This window comes from Pan paniscus, chromosome 15 (assembly GCF_029289425.2).
Source record: "Pan paniscus chromosome 15, NHGRI_mPanPan1-v2.0_pri, whole genome shotgun sequence".
Taxonomy (NCBI): domain Eukaryota; kingdom Metazoa; phylum Chordata; class Mammalia; order Primates; family Hominidae; genus Pan; species Pan paniscus.
This window is the reverse complement of record NC_073264.2, coordinates 80,082,552-80,105,940: the sequence shown is the minus strand read 5'-3', so window position 1 is coordinate 80,105,940 and position 23,389 is coordinate 80,082,552. Positions and strand designations below refer to the sequence as shown.

The 23,389-nt window shown below is 38.2% G+C and overlaps 1 protein-coding gene across 32 annotated transcripts in view; it reads right to left on the bottom strand.

Annotated features, from left to right (window-relative positions):
- Window positions 1-23,389, bottom strand: part of NRXN3 (neurexin 3) — a 1,742,415-nt gene that overhangs the window by 849,680 nt on the left and 869,346 nt on the right. For all 32 annotated transcript variants that reach the window (XR_008620931.2, XR_008620932.2, XR_008620933.2 and 29 more), the window contains one exon: window positions 20,777-20,896. Coding sequence is in view for 29 of the 32 variants with exons in the window: in XM_055097889.2 (XP_054953864.1) it covers window positions 20,777-20,896 (120 nt within the window). In the remaining 3 variants the exon portion in view is untranslated. The remainder of the gene's footprint in view (window positions 1-20,776; window positions 20,897-23,389) is intronic.

The window sequence follows — 23,389 nt, the reverse complement described above, 5'->3', positions numbered from 1 at the left end:
ATCACGAGGTCAGGAGTTTGAGACCAGCCTGGCCAAGATGGTGAAACCCCATCTCTACTAAAAATACAAAAATTAGCCAGGTGTGGTGGTGGGCGCCTATAATCCCAGCTACTCGGGAGGCTGAGGCAGGAGAATCAGTTTAACCCAAGGGGTGGAGGTTGCAGGAAGCTGAGATTACATCACTTCACTACTGCCTAGGCAAAAGAGCAAAACTCTGTCCAAAAAAAAAAAAAAAAAAAAAGCAAAGAGAAAAAAAGAAAAGAAAAAAAATCAGATTCATTGGGGTCATCTGAATGTCAACCCCAGGAATTTTATTTTGTACACAACTATTTTTTTTGCAGGGAGAGAGTAGGAGGAAACTTACGCTGGCAAGCTCAAAGTAATTATACTTTTTTCTTTAAAAAATAAATCTATAACTCTTAAGTTGGGTAGTAGACATATGACTATTTCATTATTCTTGTACATTGCACATATTAACATATAGTACTTGTCTGTGTTCAATAATAAAAACTTTAAAAAGCAAAAAAGTAAGTTATAGTATTCAGCAAATGTGGCAAAATGTTGACGCTTGTTAAGAGTGGTGAGTACAAGGATGTTTAACATTTTCTGTCCTTTATGTTTGCTTGAAATTTTTCAAAATTTTAAAATTGAATTGGGCTTTTAAAAAAGTAATGTGCTGCTGCTTTTTGTCCTAAATTGATTTGGGGTGACAAGGTTTAACAGAGTTGATTTGTAGAAATGGTTTTCTAATTTCTCAAATGGAGATAGCTTTTATCTTGAGCCCCCCCAAAACACTGAATAACCCCTTCTTATGTGGATATCTAAACAGTTTACAACACAGCGGTAGGGTTTACTTCCCACATGGGAACACAAAGTCACAGAGAATTGGAGTCACCTTGGGCTGTCCTGCTTGAGCCACTTGACAGAGCTTAAACCTTCTAAGCCACAGAACCAGAAAATCACAGGATTAAGAGGTAAGTAGTAGCCAACCTTGTACCTACCTTCTCAGGGGTGGTAAATGACCATGATTTATAAGTTTCTCCCCCTTAACTCTGTAATCAACACATTTTTCTGCTTTTTTTTTTTTTTTTTTTTTTTTTGAGATGGAGTCTAGCTCTGTCATCCAGGCTGGAGAGCAGTGGCATGATCTTGGCTCACTGCAAGCTCTGCCTCCCGGATTCACGCCATTCTTCTGCCTCAGCCTCCCGAGTAGCTGGGACTATAGATGCCCACCACCACGCCTGGCTAATTTTCTGTATTTTTTAGTAGAGACGGGGTTTCACCGTGTTAGCCAGGATGGTCTCGATCTCCTGACCTTGTGATCTGCCTGCCTTGGCCTCCCAAAGTGCTGGAATTACAGGTGTGAGCCACTGCGCCCAGCCTTTTTGTTTTTTTGTTTGGTTGGTTGGTTGATTGCTTTCTATTGCCTTTAAAAAAAAAAAGTTCATGACTTTTTTTTTTTTTCAGGGACAATTCTAGGTATGTAACACGGCTGAACTGTCCCTAACATCACTACACATGAGGCTTCTCTTCAATACCAGCAGTTGACAGAAACAACAGCCCTCATCAACTGCAATCAACAACGCAGCGAAGTGGAGCTAGGTGTTTTAATGTGCATGCCATGAACAAAAGGGTTAGAATATAGCGCAGGTGTACGTATTGTAGATGCTTGGTTAATTCTCACTCTGAATTTAAACAAAACCACTAAAAAATTTGATACACCTGATGTCTTTGCCACATGAACTTCTTTGACACAAATTCTGTAAGTTTACACAATAAAAGTATCCAAAGTTTCTTCTGTTATGTGAGTGTGTTGGGGGGTGGGAGTGGTTATCTACACACTCTAAACATTCAGAACATGTCCTTTTAAAAAAGAAATGCTGCACATATATCAAATGGACACAGAAAATAACAGTTTTGAATACCTCAAGCATTTCAGTTTAGCAGTAGTGAGTTTGAGCAAGAATCAGAGCCCTGTAGTATTTCATTTAGCTGGAAGTCTGGAGATGGGGCACAGTAGCAGAACTTAGCTGATGGAATTTTATCTACATCAGGGAAAAAATGAACTTGGAATGAACTTGTTCCTAGCCACACGCAACCAAGATTATTAAAATTATAATCAATCAGGGAGACCATGACAGTTCATTCCACTGGAAATCATATAATAAATATGATATTATATTATTAAGCTATTCTAGCCATTTTTAATGGTCACATTTTTTAATGGATAGAATAATATGTGCTGTCTGGATAATAGAAAAAGAGGCTCTAATATAAGTGGATTATTTTAACTTAAAAACATCTTTAATTGTAAAAACAAAAAAAAGCTAAGGCTATAAAGGAATAATAATCAAATCTTATAAAGTTAAAAATGGAGTAAATTTCTTAAATGTTTGCCATTTCACCAGTTCTTTGACTACTATACTTTGACTACTATAATTGGCTGTGCCCATGTGTATGTAGCAGCTTATATTCTATTTTTAAAGTTGAGGCTAACCCTAAAATTACCAGTACTGACACTTTAGTTCATGCTTTTGGGTTTTTTGTTTGTTTGTTTGTTTGTTTGTTTTTTGCCATTTACCACACCTATTTCAAGAGCCTCCTAATAGCTTTCTTGATTTTGCTCATTCTTCCCCAAAATATTCATTGAATCTGCACTATATATCAGACATTGCACTAGGGTCTGTTTATGCAGCCATGTGTTGTCTGCTCTCAGAAAGGCTTACAATCTTCTCTCCACAAGGCTTACAATCTCTCGGCAAGGCTTACAATCTTCTCTCAACAAAGCTTACTATTTTCTTTCAACCTGCTTCTCACACTCTGCCAGGAGGAATCTTTCTAAGGCATATCTTTGGGCATATCACGCACTTGCTCAAAAACTCCCAGTGGCTCATTTCCTGCAAATCCTATGTAGGTTCGATACAGAGACCGGGAATATAAAAATAAACGAGGCATTGTACCTACCCTGTAGAACTCACAGTTGACAATGAGCCAGAAAAATTAACAAATATGTGTAAGATCAGTGCTACAATGATGAAATATTTAGTGAAAGAAAGGAAAGAGAGTAAGAAACCCACTCTTTTTTTTTTTGAGGACCGACACTGTTCTAAGAAATGTACAAGTAAAATAATCACATAGTCCTGGTTCAAATTAGAAAAAAAAAGTCGCACACAGGTAAACATGTATAAACATGTAAACACCACACAAATATTCAGTACAAGGCCCATTGAACATATCTAGATGAACAAGGTAAGGAAGGTAAGCCCAAATCAATAAAGTTTAGGGCACGTTGGGGAAGAGAGTTTTCCCACAGGTGCATGGGTTTATGAAAGTGAGTCCCAGACTTAAATGGAATGTTATGTTTGGAGAAAAGTCCTAAAATGTCTTAATTGCCAGGCAGGTTTGAGATGTTTAAACATAAAAATGCATTTTGACACGAAGAAATATGAAGAAAGACTCTCATCAGATAACTTCTACTGAGTAAGTACTAACTACCAACGTAGAAAATGAGATATTATTGAGTAGAAAAGAAAATGGTCACAATTTAGGGACAAAGCTTAGATGGCCACAAAAAAGAACATACTGAGGGCATTGCTAAGGTAAGAGGATATGGATTTACAGGAAGTAATTGCCAAGTACATGACTTTTTTCTAGCTGTAAGGCAGGGGCCAAGAAACCGAGCAAGGGAATGTCTTTGGAATTTGGATAGTGTATCAAGTCATGAGGCAAGAGCTCCTGCATATTAGTGGGAATACCATTTGTATTCTAGACTAGAAACTCCAACTGCCACATGGAGGCTAGTGAAACATTTGAGATTATTGACACAGAAAGTAGTGTCAGGAGGTTTAAGGTATGGGAGAACTGAAAATTTAGGAAGCAGTACCAGCAATAGAAACTCCCTTTGCTACGTGGCCAGGTATTTGAGGAAATCAGGTTATTAGGAAAAAATACAACATGAAAATTTAAGTCACCAAGGACAATGCAAAGGATGGAGTGAGAAGAAGGCTACAAGGGAAGAACTCAGAGTATTTTTTACATCCTGAAGGTCAATAAATGCTAATGATGAGGACGGGGCGACAGCATATAAAAAATACGTGACCTTAAAAGAAGAAACATCACTGAAGAATGATTGTAGAATCAAGGTCTGACTCCAGGAATTTAAAACATTAGGAAAAAAGCATCCTTCACTAAAGGAGACTTCCAAGAGATGCTCTCTCAATGCAGCATGTCCAGATTTTAGTTAAGGCACAGATGTTGAAGTTGTAAGGGAGTTTGTTCATGTTAGGAAAACATATACCATCAAACAACAGTGTGCCCCACTGTTGGCAATTACTTGTTCATTCCTGGTCGGCTACTTATTTAGCATGAAATATTTGTCATCAGAAATTACAAACACTATTGGCTGGGTGGAGTAGCTCACACCTGTAATCCCAGCACTTTGGGAGGCCAAGGCAGGCACATCACTTGAGTCCAAGAGTTTGAGACCTGCCTGGGCAATATGGTGAAACTCATCTCTACCAAAAATGCCAAAGTAGCTGGACATGGTGGCATGTGCCTGTAGTCCCAGCTACTCGGGAGGCTGAGGTGAGAGGATCACTTGAGCCCAGGAGGTGGAGTTTGCAGTGAGCCGAGATCAAGCCACTGCATGATAAAGTGAGATACAGTCTAAAAAAAAAGAAAGAAAGAAATTATCAACACTATTTATATGAACATCATGCAAAGGCTCAGAAGTAAATGAATCACATTTTACTCTAATTAATAAATTAACTATAAAAGAAAAATCATTCCTGTGTGAGGACCCTTGGCAATCAGTTTAAATCTTTATTATCTACATATTCTAACTAAATTCTTAAGATGTGTTTGTTCTCAGAAACACCTAGAGTATGAACGTGCAAATTCCCTACATAATTATTCTCAGAAGTGCCAGTTTTTAAGATAGCTAAATTTTCTTTTTTGAATTCTTTCTCCACCAACCCCCCTCTGGCATGTCAAGCAATCACACTTATCACATTTCATTTCCTTCAATACTATCAGCTTCACGGGTTTCACAGAGCCCACAGGATTCTGCTCATTGGAACTGATTATCAAAATCGCCATGATTAAGGTTTTGGTCGAATCCCCTAGTGTTCGGCAGCTGAGCCCATCATAGAGCACCCCCGAGTAACAGGGAGGGTGTGGAATAACATTATTCCTGAGACCTGGGATGTGGCTTCTTGTTCAGTCAAACTCCACCGGAGAGTGATCTGCAATCATCTCCCCATGGCAGGCAATAATTACTGCATTAGACCACTCAGATAATAAACCAGAAACCCCATAGTTCCCTGGTTTCTTCTGTCAAGAAATTTACTGTGAATAAGGATGAGAGTTTGGCTACGGGTCTTCCACTTCCTGGTCTCACGTTTCATGTTAAAGCACATCAGTATCAGACTCAAGCTGGCCTGGCCTTAGAGCTTCAGGCTCAAAGCATTTTGAATTAGGGAGCAGTGACTGTGAAATTATCTACTGTAAATATTCCATTGTAAAGACTAAATTAGATTACATTTTATGGCTTTAAATGAGCAGATTTAAAAATAAGTTAATATCTACAAAGTTAAGATTGTATATTGAAAGTTCTGGTCATAACAGAGGCTGCAAAAATTGCAGCATTGTTCCCTCAGTCTTACAATGACAAGAGCCAAAGATTCACAGACCAGTAATTTTCTTCATTCCAGGCAAGAATCAAAATTAGGAGACAAGATTACTAAAGACACCAGAACACCTCAGAATGTTCTTGGAGAGGCTGCCTTAAAAATTCAGGATATACTGGGTACTGTGATGCGTTCCTGTAGTTCAAGCTACTTGGGAGGCTGAGGCAGAAGGATCACTTGAGCCCAGAAGCTTGAGGCTGTAATACACTATGATTACAGCTGTGAATAGCCACTGCACTCCAGTCTTGGTGACAGAGCAAGACCCCAATTCTAAAATAAACAAATAAATATAATTCAGGATGTTTAAGTAAAGGTAGTAGGTCCTCCAAAACCTACTTAAGTTTCTAATGAAATTACATGGACTTATCAAAAAACAACAGATGCTGGCAAGGTTGTGGAGAAATAGGAACGCGTTTACACCGTTGGTGGGAATGTAAATTGTGTAACCATTGTGGAAGACGGTGTGGCGATTCCTCAAAGATCTAGAACCAGAAATACCGTTTGACCCAGCAATCCCACTACTGGGTATATACCCAAAGGAATATAAGTCATTCTATCACAAAGATACATGCATGCGTATGTTCATTGCAGCACTATTCACATTAGCAAATACAGGGAATCAACCCACACGCCCATCAACGAGAGACTGGATAAAGAAAATGTGATACATATACACCACGGAATACTATGCAGCCATAAAAAGGAATGAGATCGTCTTTGCAGGGATGTAGATGAAGCTGGAAGCCATTATTCTCAGCAAACTAACCCAGGAACAGTAAACCAAACACTGCATATTCTCACTCATAAGTGGGAGCTGAACAAAGAGAACACATGGACACAGGGAGAGGAACAACACACACTGGGGACTGTCAGGGGATAGGATCAGAGGAGGGAGAGCATTAGGAAAAACAGCTAATGGATGCTGGGCTTAATACCTAGGTGATAGGCTGATAGTGCAGCAAACCAGCGTAGTATATGTTTACCTATGTAACAAACCTGCACATCCTGCACATGTACCCCAGAACTAAAAATAAAAAATACATATACACATTTCCAATCAGGAATATGTTTACATTTGAAATCAGAATACACAGAATATTTGTGCTATTTGAATAGTCTAATCCCAGTAACCCTACGACCCACACACAACCTCTTCTACACAGTTAGCCCCTACTCTAGAGGAAACTATAGTAAGCACAAAGTAGGAAAGTTGATTCTCTAGGAAACAGGGTGAATACACAACAGAAGTGATAATCTACTCAAAATCCTACTTGCTTTATTTATTGGTAACATTTTTCTTTAGAGGAGGTTTTACATTTCTAACATAAGGTTCTACCTGAAGCTTTACAAAAACTCTTTCCCAGGCCCAATACTCTGCTTTGCCCCCATTATTTATAATCTTTGTTAACAAAGCTGAGACTGTTGCGAGACTTCCATAGTAAGATCATCTTCTATTAATTGACAAATGCCACAAAAATTACAAAGAAAAGAAGTCAGAACTTGAACTGACCTTTTACTCTCAGGTCCACACTAATTCCCTTTAGATGCCAAGCCGGAGTGTCTCTCAGCACTGAATATAAATGAAGTGGGATTTGGGATTAAGGCATGAGTATGGATTTAACTGACCAAAGACGACTCGGGAAACATAGGTGAGACTTGGGCTGAACCCCAAAGGTGTATAGCTCCAGAGAAGAGTGCCTTCCAGGGAGAAAGAAGTACAGCTGCAAGGGCATGGAGCATAATGACGACGGAATGTGCTAGTGACAGCGAGAAACCTGACCTTATTAGAATATAAAAAGCCATGAATATTCAAGAAAATGTGGTTCGAGGGACAGCTTTTGAAAAACAGATTCTGGAAGACCTTGAAAGCCAAGTGTAGGGTTTGGACTACATTGAGAAGAGGTCTTTGAAGGTTCACGAGCAGAGGAATGACAGGATAAAAATGGTATTTGGGCGAGACTGATCTGGAACTAGTACATATGGTAGATTTCAGAAATACAAGCCTGGAGAACAACAATGGAGAGCTCAAAGACTGTCAAGGACTGTGAAGTCTTCTTCACCATCATGGCTTCAGTGGTTTCAAAGCAACTTACTCCTTCCTGGCTTCCCCTCGGTCTGCAGAATCCACCACCAAAAGATTCCATGTGACAAGAGATGCAGCTTCAGGAAATAGAGCCACAATCAAATATTACCTAGGAAACCAAATATAACTAAATGCAAAATCTTACCCCACACTGAGAAATAGCTGTGAAATTTGGTTATAGCTGTGTTTATTGTTCATTAAACTTTATATAATAGGACAATATGCTAAAGGAATCCAAATGCAAATTAAATATGTTAGATGTTGAGAATACATGTGCTGTGTTGTAGGGATTAGAATAAAGCCTCTAACAATACCGAGAGTTTGTTTCACTAAACTTTCTTGTTTTAACATATTATTTTTGATTTGCTCTGTTCTCAGGAATTTTCATGAGTTGGGGACAATACGATTGTGTCCATGACATGTATGTTGAGCTGCAGGCCCTTTTCTAAAGCTCACCTCCCGCAACCTCCACCAGCAGCAGGGCACTGATGTGAGCTCTAACCAGATGACACACTTCAGTGCCAGTGTGAGGGAATCACATGGAAATTTTAGATAGGGAGAGGAGAAAGAACACTTACTCTTAAGGGCAGATAAAATCCAGATGACACCTCCCTGCCTAAATCCTTTTTTACAGAAATAAAATCATACTCCAAATATCGAGAATTTAGGTGGAATAAAGGGGCTTTATGCCAAACATCCACAAAGGCAGACAGATACCTGATCTGTGGCCCAAGTAGATACCTTACCTTTACAGAAATTACAGAAATACAAGTCTTGCCAATGGACTAAGATGCAACCGAAAGCTATAACTCCTTAAGACATAGAAACAAAGGTATTTGGATAGAAAAATCATCTCAGAAGAATTGGGAAAACTCCTAAAGAAAATTTATATTTATTTATATTACATATGTATGCACATACATGCATTTGATTTCACTCACATAAGAATATCTGAGTAAAACTGCAGTTTTAGATTTAGTAAAGGGCTGATTTCAAAGAGCATGTAGTTAATTTACCAGGAAATAATGCCTGAAGTTAGATGATATTGTTTCTTACCAATTCTCCTGAGAGTTGTTACAGTTTACAAGGTTTGACTGAATTCTCCTACAGGGAAATAAAAATTTGCAATCCAGGGTGTGAAAAAAATCAGGGGAATTTTGTGTTTTACATTTTCAGTATATAATGCATCCAACTTCTTCAATCATGTAGTACTGATTTTGGTCAACATAAAACTGTGGGATTTGATGATTGACGATAAAGTTCTACTATCTCACTCAATCACTAGAGTACTAGACTGTTACAAGAAATCTCATCTTGTGAAATAAACCACAACATCGCTTTGGAAGTGAGTGCCACAGAAGAAACTGGGACCAAGAGGCTCTTTTCCCATATTATGTTATAGCGGTCTTTTCCCTTCAACCACGATCCGCTGGGAAACCATTTCCCTTTTATATAGATGTATGTATGAATGACTGTTCAGAAACAGCAAGGCTTTCTTTGAGAAAGGAGAAGGGCAAGACTGAAAAGAAATGGAACCATCCTGACATTTTCATTTTTTATCTGAAGAAGAAAATTGCATATTGGGATACTTATTATAATTCCCATATGCCTAAAAGCATTTCTTCTGGCAAGAAAACACCTAGTCCTAGTAAAACTGTTAGTGTTCTTTTCATGAAAAGAACGCTAAGATCTTTGCACAACTCAGATGCTGAAAATATGCAAGACTCAGTCATTCAACCAACAAATATATTTTGAGTATCTGTTATCATCATGCATATTCTAAAACAAGGTCATGTTAATAGTTGATGAAATTAAGCATGTTTTTTTCCTACTGCCTTATACTTTTATGTGTTTTCCACATTTTCAACAGTGAGCTTTTATAATTTCCATATCCAAAAAAACTCAGTTAAATCAAAGGTACCAATAATGCAAGGTTCCTTCATTTCTTCTGTAGGCATGTAGCAAAATCATAAATGCAAACCAGTGCCTGGTGATCAAAATAAGGACAGTCAATGGCCAAAACACTACAAGGTATAGAAACAACTCCACTTTTCTGAAGTCTCCAAATTCTTTGTTTGAAAACATTTGTTAATTTCACTTGGCAAAGGGACATGAATCAGTGGTCAAAGATCCACAAGAAAAGGGTAGGTTGAGAAAATAAACTATAATTCTAAGTAAAGAAAATAATAAGAACCACTAGCTTTTCAAGTCAAATCAATGCCTGCAATCACTGAGCTTAATCAAGTGTTTTCAGAGGGAGTGGAAATAAAAAGTAATGTACGCCTGTAATCCCAGCACTTTGGGAGGCAGAGGTGGGAGGATCACTTCAGGACAGGAGTTCAAGACCAGCCTGGCCAACATGGTGAAACCCCATCTCTACTGAAAAAAAAAAAAAAAAAAGCTGGGCATGGTGGCTGGTGCCTGTAATCTCAGTTATTCAGGAGGCTGAGGCAGGAGAATTGCTTGAACCTGGTAGGCGGATGTTGCAGTGAGCCGAGATGGCACCACTGTACTCCAGTCTGGGTGACAGAGCAAGATTCCTTCTCAAAAAAAAAAAAATTAATGTAGCCCTCCTAACAGAAACACTCAAATTAATAAATACTTGATAGAGACACATTGGCAAGTCTTTAACTAGCTTTGCACAGCTTCTTGCAACGTTTTCTTTGGCCAAGAAGGTTCTTTGACTACAGAGGGATTATCACTGGAGTTGAAGGCTTTTCCCTAAAATAAATGAATAAATAAAACAGTTGTAGAATATTACATACTGCCAGGTCACTCTGGGACTGATGTAAAGCCTCAGAAAACCCTTAGAATTTGCGGCTTGAAGCACAGCCCATTATATGTTATGTCTTCCCCTGCTACCTTCACCCTAATCTCACAGTGCAAAGGTGAAGTCAGGTAAAAAAGAAATAGGTTGGCATCAATTTTCAACCTAAATGGAGTAACAAAGACTGGAACTACAACTGACCTGATATAACCGGGAAAATGACAACACATGAAACAATGGCTCATGAGACATGAGACATCAGGCAAAGAAGAGCAGTGGTTTCTGAAATAGAGAAGATAAACTAAGTGAGATTTAAGACTGCTCCAGCTTACTGCCTGGAGAGAATTTCTGCATCATGGAGCAGGCAGGAAGGTTCCAGCTGGAATCCAGCCAACTCCTGCAGTTATATAGAAGTAGCTAAGACTCAGAAGAGACTCTCAGCTGGCTAGAATGCAGAGCTGACATGGAGCTGGAGAAAACAGACCTAAAAGATCACATATTGTATGATTCCATTTATATATATTCCAGAAGAGACAAAAATAACAAATGCTGATACAAATTCAAACAGAAATGACCTTAAAGAGAAGAACTAACCGGAAAGGGAACAAGAAAAGTTTCTGAGAAGATGAAACTATCCTTTATCTTAACTGGTGTTGGTTACTTGGGTATAAGCATTTGTGATAATGCATGTAAGATCTATGCATTTTGCTGGATGTAAATTTTACCACCTTCAAAAAATGATCTCTTCCTTCCCTAAAAAGAAAGTAGAGGAGAAAAATAAATGAAAAGAACAAAATTATATTTATTATTTCTATTTTACAAGACAAAGTAAAGTAATTTAGATCTTTCTTGTGCCTTTAGATGTGGAAATAACTATAGGAAATTATGTCCATATTGAAAAATATGTTGGAATTGCACCTGTATGTGACTAACATGGTAATATAAAAATTGTCTTCTGTGAAGCAATAGGCTCTAAGTGGATTATTGCCATCACCTTAAGTAAGTAACTAGCCAAGGACACCAGAAATCAATGGGCTATAATTAAACACAGCAATGAAAACGGTCTACAAATATAGCATGTGGAAGATGGCGGAAATGAAATTATTGAGGCCACAAACTCCAACAGCTTATGATAATCCATGATAAGCTATATGCCTTTGAATTATGGAGACTATTTTTTCTTGAACCATAGGACCAAGTGTCAACTGGGGTTTGTAGAAACCAATGTGTCACCTATGAGTCCCAGCTTATTTTCAGGGAGGGCTGTGAAAAACAAAGCTGCACGCAGTCCTGGCTCTTGCTGAATCGGTTTAGCATTGCACACATATTAATATTAGCCCTGGTAAAGCTTGAGGATACTCCAAATCGTCCCTTCTTAATATTGATGGAACTTAAAAGCAAGTGTGATTCCCATGGGCAACAAGCTACAACCCACATCTATAGAACTGTTCCAAAGAGTACCACTAGCTTCATTCTGCTCTTAGAAGACCCTGGGTTTCATTGTTATCTTCTGACTTCCCTTTGGCTCCATGGAATATCTGTGGGCCCGAGAATAAAAACAGATGCAGAGAAAAACCCTTTGGTGCTGCCACTCCTGACGTTTCTTTTGCATCTGTCTCGCCTTCTGGGACCTGGTTATCATGGAGCTATGCTGCCCCTCTCAGCCTCACTGACTTCTCAGGACTCAGCCTCCTCCCTGCTTAGATGTACCAAACCTGCAAAATGACACTTATTTGATGGAAATTCTGATCTTGTTCCCTGAGCCAATCAGTCCTACTTTAAATGCCCTCATTTAAAGTGAATAAAATAAAATAAAATAGCATCCCCCCCAAAAGAATAACACAGACACTAGAAATTACAGTATAATTGATGCTAACAAAAGTCGTTAAGCTCTGTGGCTAATGTGAATCTAAACCCCTATGAATTCAGATGAATTTTCATCAGGAAACTTTCCCTGAGGCATTAAGAAGATATTGGCAGTCCAGAGCCCAGACTTTGCAGTCAGACTAACATAACTCTGAATCTTTGTTCCTCAACCTAATAGTTTTGTCGCCTTGAGCAAATCACTTGACTTTTCTGTCTCAGTTCTCTCATCTATGAAACTGGTATCACAATAGTATCTACTTTTAGGGTTGCTGTGGGGTTTAAATGACAATGAATTCAGCACATTGGGGCACACTGTTGAGCGGTTAAAAAAACGTAATTGTGTATGAAAGAGGTATTCGAGGTAAAAAAAAAAAAGAAACTGAATATAAATTAATAAAAATTATCCAAAACATAGGGCAAAAGTTAGGGGGAAAAAATCACTTGTCTTTTCAATGTTATATAAGGACACTGTTTAACAGGCCCACCCGAGAAACATTTAGCTCTATGGGAGAAGTACCTGTGACTGGCACTGACATTTATTGTTAGCGGGGGCCCAGAGTACAGAAGATGCCCTCTGAACCTGTAGATTTTTGTTCAGCACAGATGTTCCGTAGAAAAGATAACACCAAAGGTTAAGAGATTTTTGCTTTGTAGGACATTTACCACTTTTAAATCTAAAATTTGTATTTTAATATTCTTAAGGCCTATAAATATCCAGTTCTTCAAATAGTCTTTTGTCATCTTGTTTACACTGTTACCATCTTGTTTCTCTCATTATGGAGTTAAATAAATTTGACACACATTCATTCTATATTTGCATGAGTGTTTTGTTTTTAACTTTATAATAATTATATTTGTATGAGTCATGTTTTTAACTTTTTGAAAGTAATATCGAAGAGTAGCCAGCAGGGCCATCATGTGCCATATCTCCTAAACTTCACCACTACACATTCAATTTATTATTATTCAATTTATGTTTGTCAAATTTATTCTTACAAGATAGGACCTACAATATATCTGCATTTTAGAAGCACTGTAATTATCATGTCCAAGGTAACATAGATATTAAGGGACAGAGTCATGATTTGAACACAGGCCACCCCATTACACATTAGTGGTCTCGTCCACCATGCTATATGACATATGTTGGAATTGAAATAAAGCAAACACATAAAAATCAGAAGATCTAGGTCAATAGAGAATGAAAATATAAATAGTTTGGAGTATGGGCAAGATACTCTAATTCTATAATGGCTAAAGACATTTTAATTCTAAATGGCCTCATCTGAGTGTTAAGAAGGCAGACCTGAAATGTTCTGAATTCCACAATATGATGCAAATAATCATCAAGAACACAATTTCCCTTTCCCAGTTCTATGTTTTTATGCAGTTTGATTGTCTGTGAAGACTTGCCCACATGGAATTAAGCATCCTAGTCTAATATCAGTACAGATGTTAAACTGTTATTTCTAATAATGACTAAGTGGCAGCAAATCGAATAAGAATGTAAACTTTTATGTCAGACAAACCTGGGACCAAACCCTCAATCAGCTATATTCTAACAGTGTGATCTCAGTTTTGTCATAATTAAAATCAGGAATATCGTACTATAATATTTTCTTAAGAATTTGGGGATGATTAAAAGAATGATATCCTTATAAAGGTCCTAGTAGAGTGTCAGGACCATGATAAGGACTTAACAGTTGTCAAATATTATAATTAGCTACAATAAAAACTACCACTAATCCTATTTACCAAGTACCTATTACACTCCTTATGCTACACCAAAGTTTCAGGAAGCTAAGTGAACAATTCAACTTCACAGATAGAAAGACTCAGGACTGGCATTTAAAGCAGTTTGATTCTAGAGCCAATTAAATTAATGACTATGCTTTGATTTCTTTTATCATTTAATAAGTTATACACATTACAAATCAAACTTTTAAAAATTGGATTCTTTATAAATAAATTTTCAAGATCGATCTCCACCAACGACTCAATGAAATAAATCCAGATTTGAGCCCTATGAGGCCTACATTTAGGACTCAGCAATGATTTCAACATAGGGGAGTTTCTCCCCAAGAGTTGGGCACCATAACATGCATTCTATTGAAAGAAGTTGGGAAATCTAATTTTTTTTTATATCTTGAAAAATGCATAGCATATAGTGTTAAACCAAACAAAGCAGGGCAAAAATGTCAAACAGAATGTGATCTGAACCATGCTAATGCTTAAAATGAAGACCGGAAGGAAACATGCAGAATGTTAACAGTGACTGCAGCATATATTTTCCCTGCTTGCCTGCTGGAACGCTACCTTTCCTTTCCAGCCCTCTTCCATACCATGTTTGCTTTGAACCTACTTGTAAATTTTCAAGGCAGCCAGGCGCAGTGGCTCACACCTGTAATCCCAGCACTTTGGGAGGCCGAGGCAGGCGGACCACAAGGTCAGGAATTCGAGACCAGCCTGGCCAACAAGGTGAAACCCTGTCTCTACTAAAAAAATACAAAAATTAGCTGGACGTGGTGGGTGGCGCACACCTGTAATCCCAGCTACTCAGGAGACTGAGGCAAGAGAATCACTTGAACCCAAGAGGCGGAGGTTGCAGTGAACTGAGATTGCACCACTGCAGTCCAGCCTGGGCAACAGAGAGAGATTCTGTCTCAAAAAAAAAAAAAAAAAAAAAAAAAATTCAAGGCTCATCTTCAATGAAAACCGTCCTAAAAGCAGCTGCTCTTCATAGAGTCTCAACCCTGGGGACAGCTGCCATTACTCCACCTTATGACTCCTCGCTATACACTGTTCATGTTTCTACTGAAGCACCTTCATATGTGTCTTTCCCCATTAGACTAGAAGGTCTTTGAGAACAAAACTCTCTTATTCATGATTATATCTGCAAATAAGAAATGTTTGGTGAGTGAATGAATCAATACATGATAAAGTGCATTCTAAGCAACAAACAATTGTTTTACAAGTGAACTTCTTACATATGGCCTATTCGCTGGGCAGGCAGAGTCTGAAAACAATGGCGGGGAATGAACACATAACCAAAAACATGGATGTACTATACTATGATATCCTTAAAAATTACTGCTATACCAATAGGTCTGGAACAACATAGGTTCATAACAACATAGGTTTTTAACATAATGTCTATGTACCTATATGGACCCAAGAGACAGAATCAGTATACACATATCTGTCCCCTTCTTTGCACACTAAGTAATGCATACATTGCTTGTTTTTTCTGAAGCTTGAATGGGAAATGTGTTTTTAACAGATTTAATCAATACACCAACCTACATTAAAAAAATAAATAAACCCACACAATAAATAAAAAGCAAAAGGCCAATCAATAGCCAACACTGCAGCTTAATAGCCACTCCTGCAGAAAACTGTCTGAAAAAGACGCTTTACACTCCACTATCTGCACTATCCACAGCTGCTTGCTATTGATTTGTTGCAAGCAAAGAACATCTATTACCACATGCCAGTGTGAACCTAGGAATTTCTCCAACAGGCAGCCTGCAGTGTGTGACCAGCAATGTAGCACAGGGTGGCCGGCTCCTAAGGGTGGGTTGAGGACCCACGTTCATTCCCTTTACTTCACCCCACAAAGCCATGATGAGCACCCACCTCATAAAGTCAGGAACTTGATGTGTGTTAAGGACTCATGTGCCAAAGACTGTCCTATATGTGCTTCTCCAGGGCACCAGAAGCAATAACCAAACCCCCAAATTGTATGCCACTCAAAACAGTTGTCATGTACATGGTAAAAGCCAACAATGTTGTTAAGGATAGGTATGAAATGTTTAAAACTGCTATTTTCACAAAGTCCATAAAAATGACAACCCTTTTGCACATGTGTGGGTGCATGCAGGAGGGTTCTATTCTACACAACACTTTTCGATGTTTGAAGGAAAGAAAAACTCAACAGCAGGCTGACAATGACAATGATATTACCACAAAATACAGGAAGGAGATTCTGGATTTGCCTGGTGCTGCCACGGCTACAACATGCTAGAATAGAATTTCCCAGGTTCTCAGTCCTGATTTAAAATACTAATAAGAACCCAATATCAAAAAAGAATATGCCTATCAAGAACCTTTGTAAGGTTCCATTTCTTTTGTTGTTCTTAAAATGTAGCCCAAGACAGCTTTCATTAAGTTGATTTTCAGGTGGTGCTCACCCTCTGAATAGCCAGCTCCCTCAATTTTAAATGTTTCACGAGAACTGAAGATTATCTTGGAGAATGTTACTTATGTGTTCTTCCACAGATCATACTGATTTCTACATTAACTCAACATTTCTTCTGGGATGATTAGATTGCAGAATCAAAACAGCCCTAAAAGTCAACCCAAAAGAAACTCCCCATGACTTTACCATTACATAACATTGTGGAAGGTCATATCTAAAACTATGTAAGACAATTAGTAAATCAATTACACTTGGGTTTCCAATCAGAGGATTTTTGTTTCCTAACCCCATACAAGGGAGTCCTCTTATACAAGACAATCAGCTCTAAAGAATATCAGCTTTGCACAGCTATGTTTATAAGAGTGAAACTGAAATTCATCCCACTGCCTCCATCAACCCACCAGGGTCACACAAAGAATAAAGAAATAAAGTGAAAACATCCAGGCTTGGCCAACTCACACTAAATGAGACTAAGTTTTAAAATGTACGCTGTACTCATAGAGGCAACATCTATGTAACAGCACATTAACATTGTCAGGCAATCATATTTGGTAAACAGGCAAGAAAAACACAAAGGTCATAAAAGAACCAATGCTAGGAAAAAGGAATACCCTAAAATGCAGACATTTTTAGAGCCTTACAAGTCATGCCTAGATATGATTAACTTTTTTACACATGATGGATTTAGTACCTTATTTTGGAAAATATAAGACCTAGCTATTTCCCTGTTGAGTAAGTTTCAGTTTTTGGATATGTAGTAATAAACTGAAGTGTTTTCATGTTCATTAATTGAGGATCAATCTGTTGCCCTGAGAAACAGCTTCTGGAAAATGAGATATCCATAACCATTTTTCCCCCACAAAATGCTTTTTACAATTAAATTTCATCTCTAACCTATTGCATGGTCCTATGATAGCATTTAAATGGATACAATTTGTTTGAGCTATATGCAACATTCTATAGAACATTCTCTTTGCAGGAATTAATTAGGTAAAAGCCAGGTTTCCTTGATGGCACTCGACTTTTAATGCTGTGACCCATTTCTGTTATTTAGGTCAAAGGCAGGCCACTTGTGGCAGGCATGTTACCAAAGCAATTGCTGATGACCTCTGTGCTCTTCCATATAAGACCCACTTTCTGATTTTCTCTATATTCCTTTTCATCATTATTCTTCCTCCTCCATGAGCTTATCTTTCTTTGCAATTTCCCCCACCACTTTTTGCTGATGATAAGCATGAGCCTATTCAAGTCTGCCGGTGATGATGAAGGTTAACACTTGAGTCCTGATACAGGCTACACCACCAAAAATTTATCAACAAAGGTAAGCATATAGAATATCATGCAGGTAACTTCATTTTGAAGATGTTTGTGAGATGAAATAGCCAATTATAACTCTAAGGGTCAAGGCTGCTATAGAAAATAACGGTCTATGATATAGTGAGACTGCTTTTTCTAGGTAGAACAAACTGGCTTTGCTGCTAGTTCCAAAACAGAAGGTCTTCCAGATAACTTGAATACCAATTATCGGAAACAGAAACGTCCAATGTAATAATTTTAAACAATCTACCATTCTGCTATATTTGGTTGGATTTCATTAAAAGTTTATATTCAAACTTCACAGTCACATCCTATATGTCTCAATTCTATATATTTATCACACTCCACAACTAAGATGTGTACTTCCCTGTAATCCCAGCACTTTGGGAGGCTGAGGAGGGCGGATCACGAGGTCAGGAGTTCAAGACCAGCCTGGCCAACATGATGAAACCCTGTCTCTACTAAAAATACAAAAAATTAGCTGAGCATAGTGGCAGGCACCTGTAATCCCAGCTACTCAGGAGGCTGAGGCAGGAGAATCGCTTGAACCTGGGAGGTGGAGGTTGCAGTGAGCCGAGATTGTGCCACTGCACTCCAGCCCGGGCAATAGCAGAATGAGACTCCGTCTCAAAAAAAAAAAAAAAAATAGATGTGAACTTCATCATTTGCATGTATCTATCCAATCACAGAAGCTGTGGTCCAATCTCCAGGTGGGGGACTAGGCAAGTAGCTCCTGTTAGAGAGGCAGTTTCCCAAGTCTGCTATAATGAAAAGATTTAGCTGCATTGTTACAGAATAAAATTCAAAATGTATTGCCCTAAACCTAGATTTACTAGAAATGTTTTTGAACTGTGATAAGCTGTTGCCACAAAGGAAAGCTGACATTTTCCCAATGTAAGTTCTAGTGCTTCATTATATCCCAACAAATTCCCCAAGTCAGACAGTGTGATACTCCACATCCCAGAATGAGACACAATCTGCTCTTGATAAAACCAGAAACAGTCACAGAATGCTAGAAAGAATCCTTCCTGATTTTTACCAGAAAATAATGCCTGGCATTGGGTGACAGACAGGAACTTGTCAAAGACAGAAAAAGACATACCTACCTTCTGAAGATTGTGCATGCTCACCACGTTACGATAACTTACCTTTATACCTGTTCTGTGTGGAGAGTCTCTTCCTGACCATTTTCTACCCAGAGAGGGACGTATATGTGACAAGAAATAAACTTGTGAGGATAAAGAAGCATTATGCCACCATTTAGAGAAAAAAGCCTTCCTAGTGAGTGCTATACTGACAAATTGGAGGAAAAAGAAAGAGCATGTAGTATAATTCCTCAGGTTCTCTGGCTGGCTGGGTTTATAACTACCTGTTTCAGAGTGAAACAGTATTTCCACATCATAAATATGGCAACATGACTTTCAATAATACCAAAGGACTTGGTAAGAGCAGTCTTATACCAAAACTTTCTCCAGACATCGTATCCTTCACATGACAGATACAGAGACATATGCTTATGTAATTAGATGAATGCGTATTACATAATTTTCTCTCTATATTGCCAACTTCTCCACTTGTTTCTCCTCAGTGTACCTTAAGAGAATGGAAGAGCATATGGGACCAAAACTACTGAGAAAAAATGGGAAAAAGAGCAACAACAGACAGCTGCACACAGATAAAAAGCTGAGAAATAAAGAATAAAAAAAACCACATAGATCTGGGGGGCATAGCATTGTAATTGGTGTCTGCTCCCATGTGGTCACACCATAATGTGACTTTACTATTTTCTCAGATAACATCATGCATCATTTTTCTAAAACCAAGAGGTCAAATGAGTCTGGATTATAAAACAAAGGCTGCATTTAGAAAGGCAGAAGGTTAGCAGGACCCACTGAGTCAGGGATTTTCAACAAATCTCTTTGCCACGGTTATTCAGAAATTTCAAGTGTGTGCTCATCTTTACTATGGTCACATCAAGAAAATAACATGAGAAAGAAGTGGAGACACAGGTTATAGATGCCCACAGCATTGAAGTGTCTCCACCATCAGTGCTAGAAGCACCTTCATGAAGTCAGAACTAAACCCACGAGCCAGAAGCATCACTAGTGGACACAATTAACAATCACAAGACTCTCTTCCAATAAAAACCAAATACATAATATATACATATAAAATATACTCACAAAATAGAAAATACATACATATATATATGTACACACACACACATATATATATACACACATACATACAGAATAGCTATGTGTATATAAACCAGATACCAATAAATTTAGTCAGAGAGAATTTCTACCCTATACCTGAAAGATACCCAAGAACGCTTTAAGCTTTGTTAATTGTAAAAAATAAACTCTTGAATGTCTTTGTCATTTGTAAGGCCTAAGAAATTCAGAGAACTCAAACTTTTTGAGAAAACAGCTATACCCTTTAAATAGCCTCAAAATTCTAGGCAATGCAAAAGGGTAAAGTCTCAAAATTGTTAACCAATTTGGAGTTAAATTCAATAAGATAAGGTGATTTAATTCATGAAGAACTGAAGCCCTTACAACAAAAATATTGCCTGAAATGGTTTGCTGCTGTGGTTATTGTTTCTCAGTCGCTATTCTAATCTAAAGAAAAAACACAGGGAGTGAGCAAGTGGGAGAATATTTAGTGTTGTTAAGCAAGACACATCTCTTCACTCTTCTCATAAGAGCACTAGTCATTTATTTCCCAAGTTTCTGGAGGAGAGAATCACTTATGAATCTTTCAGAAGAGCCATCCTTTTACATATTGTCCTTTAAGATTCTCCAAATCTCCAAACATCCTGACAAAGTTCCAGTATGAAAGGTTGTTGTACTTACGATCATTGCACTGGTTTCCAGAATAGGAGGTCATAGAACAGTCACAGGTGAAGCCCTCCCATTGTTGCATGCAGACCCCCTGGTTGGCACATGAATCTTCCTGGCAGGTGGTACTGGGTCCTAGTAATGCACAAGAAGAGGGGAAAAAAAGAAAAAGGAGAGAGAGAAGAAATGTTAAAAATTAGATTCAAGGAAATCACCTGAATTTACCATTCTCATGCCCCCAAACATTTGAAGACACACCACCAAAATTGTCAACTCAATCTCATGCAACAAGAACTCAGTATATACAAAAGATGACGGAAATACACACTTAGCCACAAACTATCAACAGTTACACACAGAAGGGAGAGGGCTGAACACACTGTTCTCCTTCGGGTTGACTTTGCAAAATAGCTTCATCTCTACCTTTCAACTAGAAAGATATCTCATTTGGATTATAGCCTTTTTTCATGTAGAATGCTAACTCAGGAAAAAAAAATCATTCCCATGATTCTTATAAATTAAGGCACAGTGTTTTTTTAATCCTGAAACCAAAAGTCCCTATATCTACTTTGTGACATAAAAAAAGATGTTTAATGATATTGATAATGATGAAGAGAAGGAAGAGAAAGAGAAGAAGGAGGATTTAGCAGCCAACATGTATTGATGTTTTTTAGGGGGTGAGTACTGGGTACTAAGCAATGTATTTACATTATCTTGCTGAGCTCTCCAGGTACTCTAAGAGGTAAGTAATTATGATTACCTCCACTTTACAGATTTTAAGAAACTGAGCTCGGGAAGACACAGTAATTTACTCAAGGTCACACATTTGGTAATTGAAGGATGCTGATGTCCCACTTAGGTAAACTAACTCTAAAACGCATGCTGTCGACTATACCAGTGGTTCTCAACGTGTAGTTCTCAGACGACCACAACCTGGGAATGTGTCAGGAATGCAAACGCTTGGAGCTCACCCCAGACGCATTGAATGAGAAACTTTTGCAGGGAGGTACACATCTGTTTTTACAAGCTTCCAAGACATTCGAATGCAGTCTGAAGTTTGAAAGCCATTGCACTACAGCACACTGCTGCTCTAGGTATTCTAAAAATGAATTCTTTTTTTTTTTTTTTTTTTTTTTGAGACAGTCTCGCTCTGTTGCCAGACTAGAGTGCAGTGGCACGATCTTGGCTCACTGCAATCTCCGCCTTCCAGCTTCAAGCAATTCTCCTGCCTCAGCCTCCCAAGTAGTTGGGATTACAGGCACACGCCACTACACTCAGCTAATTTTTTTGTATTTTTAGTAGAAACAGGGTTTCACCACGTTGGCCAAGATCGTCTCGATCTCCTGACCTCGTGATCTGCCCGCCTCGGCCTCCCAAAGTGCTGGGATTGCAGGTGTGAACCACTGCACCAAGCTAAAAATGGATTCTTAAATGGAGTGTGCATGTGCTGGAGCATGCAAAAGAGAATCATTTGTGCTATAGAAAGAAAATATTAGAAATTGTGTTTCTTTTAATTAATTCTAAATTATTTCTATTTCTGTGTGTCTTTCATATGCTAATATATAAGAATAATAGTACATGTATATAACTTACAAGTAAATTTACCTATTTTGAAGGCATTCTCAAAATCTTTTACTGATATGTGGGGGCATTAACATTTTTTTGATGATCTCTCTCTTACAGATTGCCATTAAACTCTTTCGGTCCACCTGGCACTTCTCTTCAACCATTCTCTCTCTTTTACTGACAATTTTCTGCCTTAACTTTGGGATTAAAGATAAATCTATACCTTTAGGATTATCTGAGCTCACAGGAAATATCTTAATATTCAGTATAACTCCATGAATTTCCCAGAGAATCTCAGCAAACGAGATGAGCCCTTTGACTCACCAAATGTATTAGTCAGGAACTAATGCATAAAAGCACTTGACAGGGTAAAACATATTACCATTGCAATAACAGCATATTTCACAGTTTCTAATGTAAGCCTCACAAAAGCAAGAATACTCAAATGAAAGAACACAGGGTCCTAAAGATGCATGTTCAAAAGAGATGCACGACTACAAAGGGTTCGTCTTCTGGGTGGCAAGGCATTTTGTATTTATTCATGAAGGGTGGAAGCAGGACAGGCCATCACTCATAAGACAATGCTATGAGGATATGACATAAGAAAGTTCAAAACAATTACTAACACTGGGGTTACAGTACTGCTGCTGGCTTTCTGCAGTTCCTATTGGCCATGTGGTTTCCCCATGTAGAGATGAAAAGAGGTATGTGGTCATGTTCTCAGTGGGTCTTAAACTCGAGCATTGTGTTATACAAGTTTCATTAACAATGGTAAATCAGGACAGCTTCTTTCAAAGGATAAAAGCTTCTGAGAAGTCCACAGGGGCTCCCTGGCCAAAGAGCTCTCACCATACAATTGGCTAGTAATTCAATTGTACTCAATAATCAGAAACACATGGAAGGTTTATGGAAGGTTTTACTGTAAAAGGCAGTAAAACAGCAAAAACTCTGGGAAAACACAATAATTCTTTGAATGTTGATTGAATCTAAAGACGAAGCCTTTTCCATGTGTTTCGCCTTCCCTCTAACTGCCAAATTTTAACCATTTTTCTAAGGACCAGC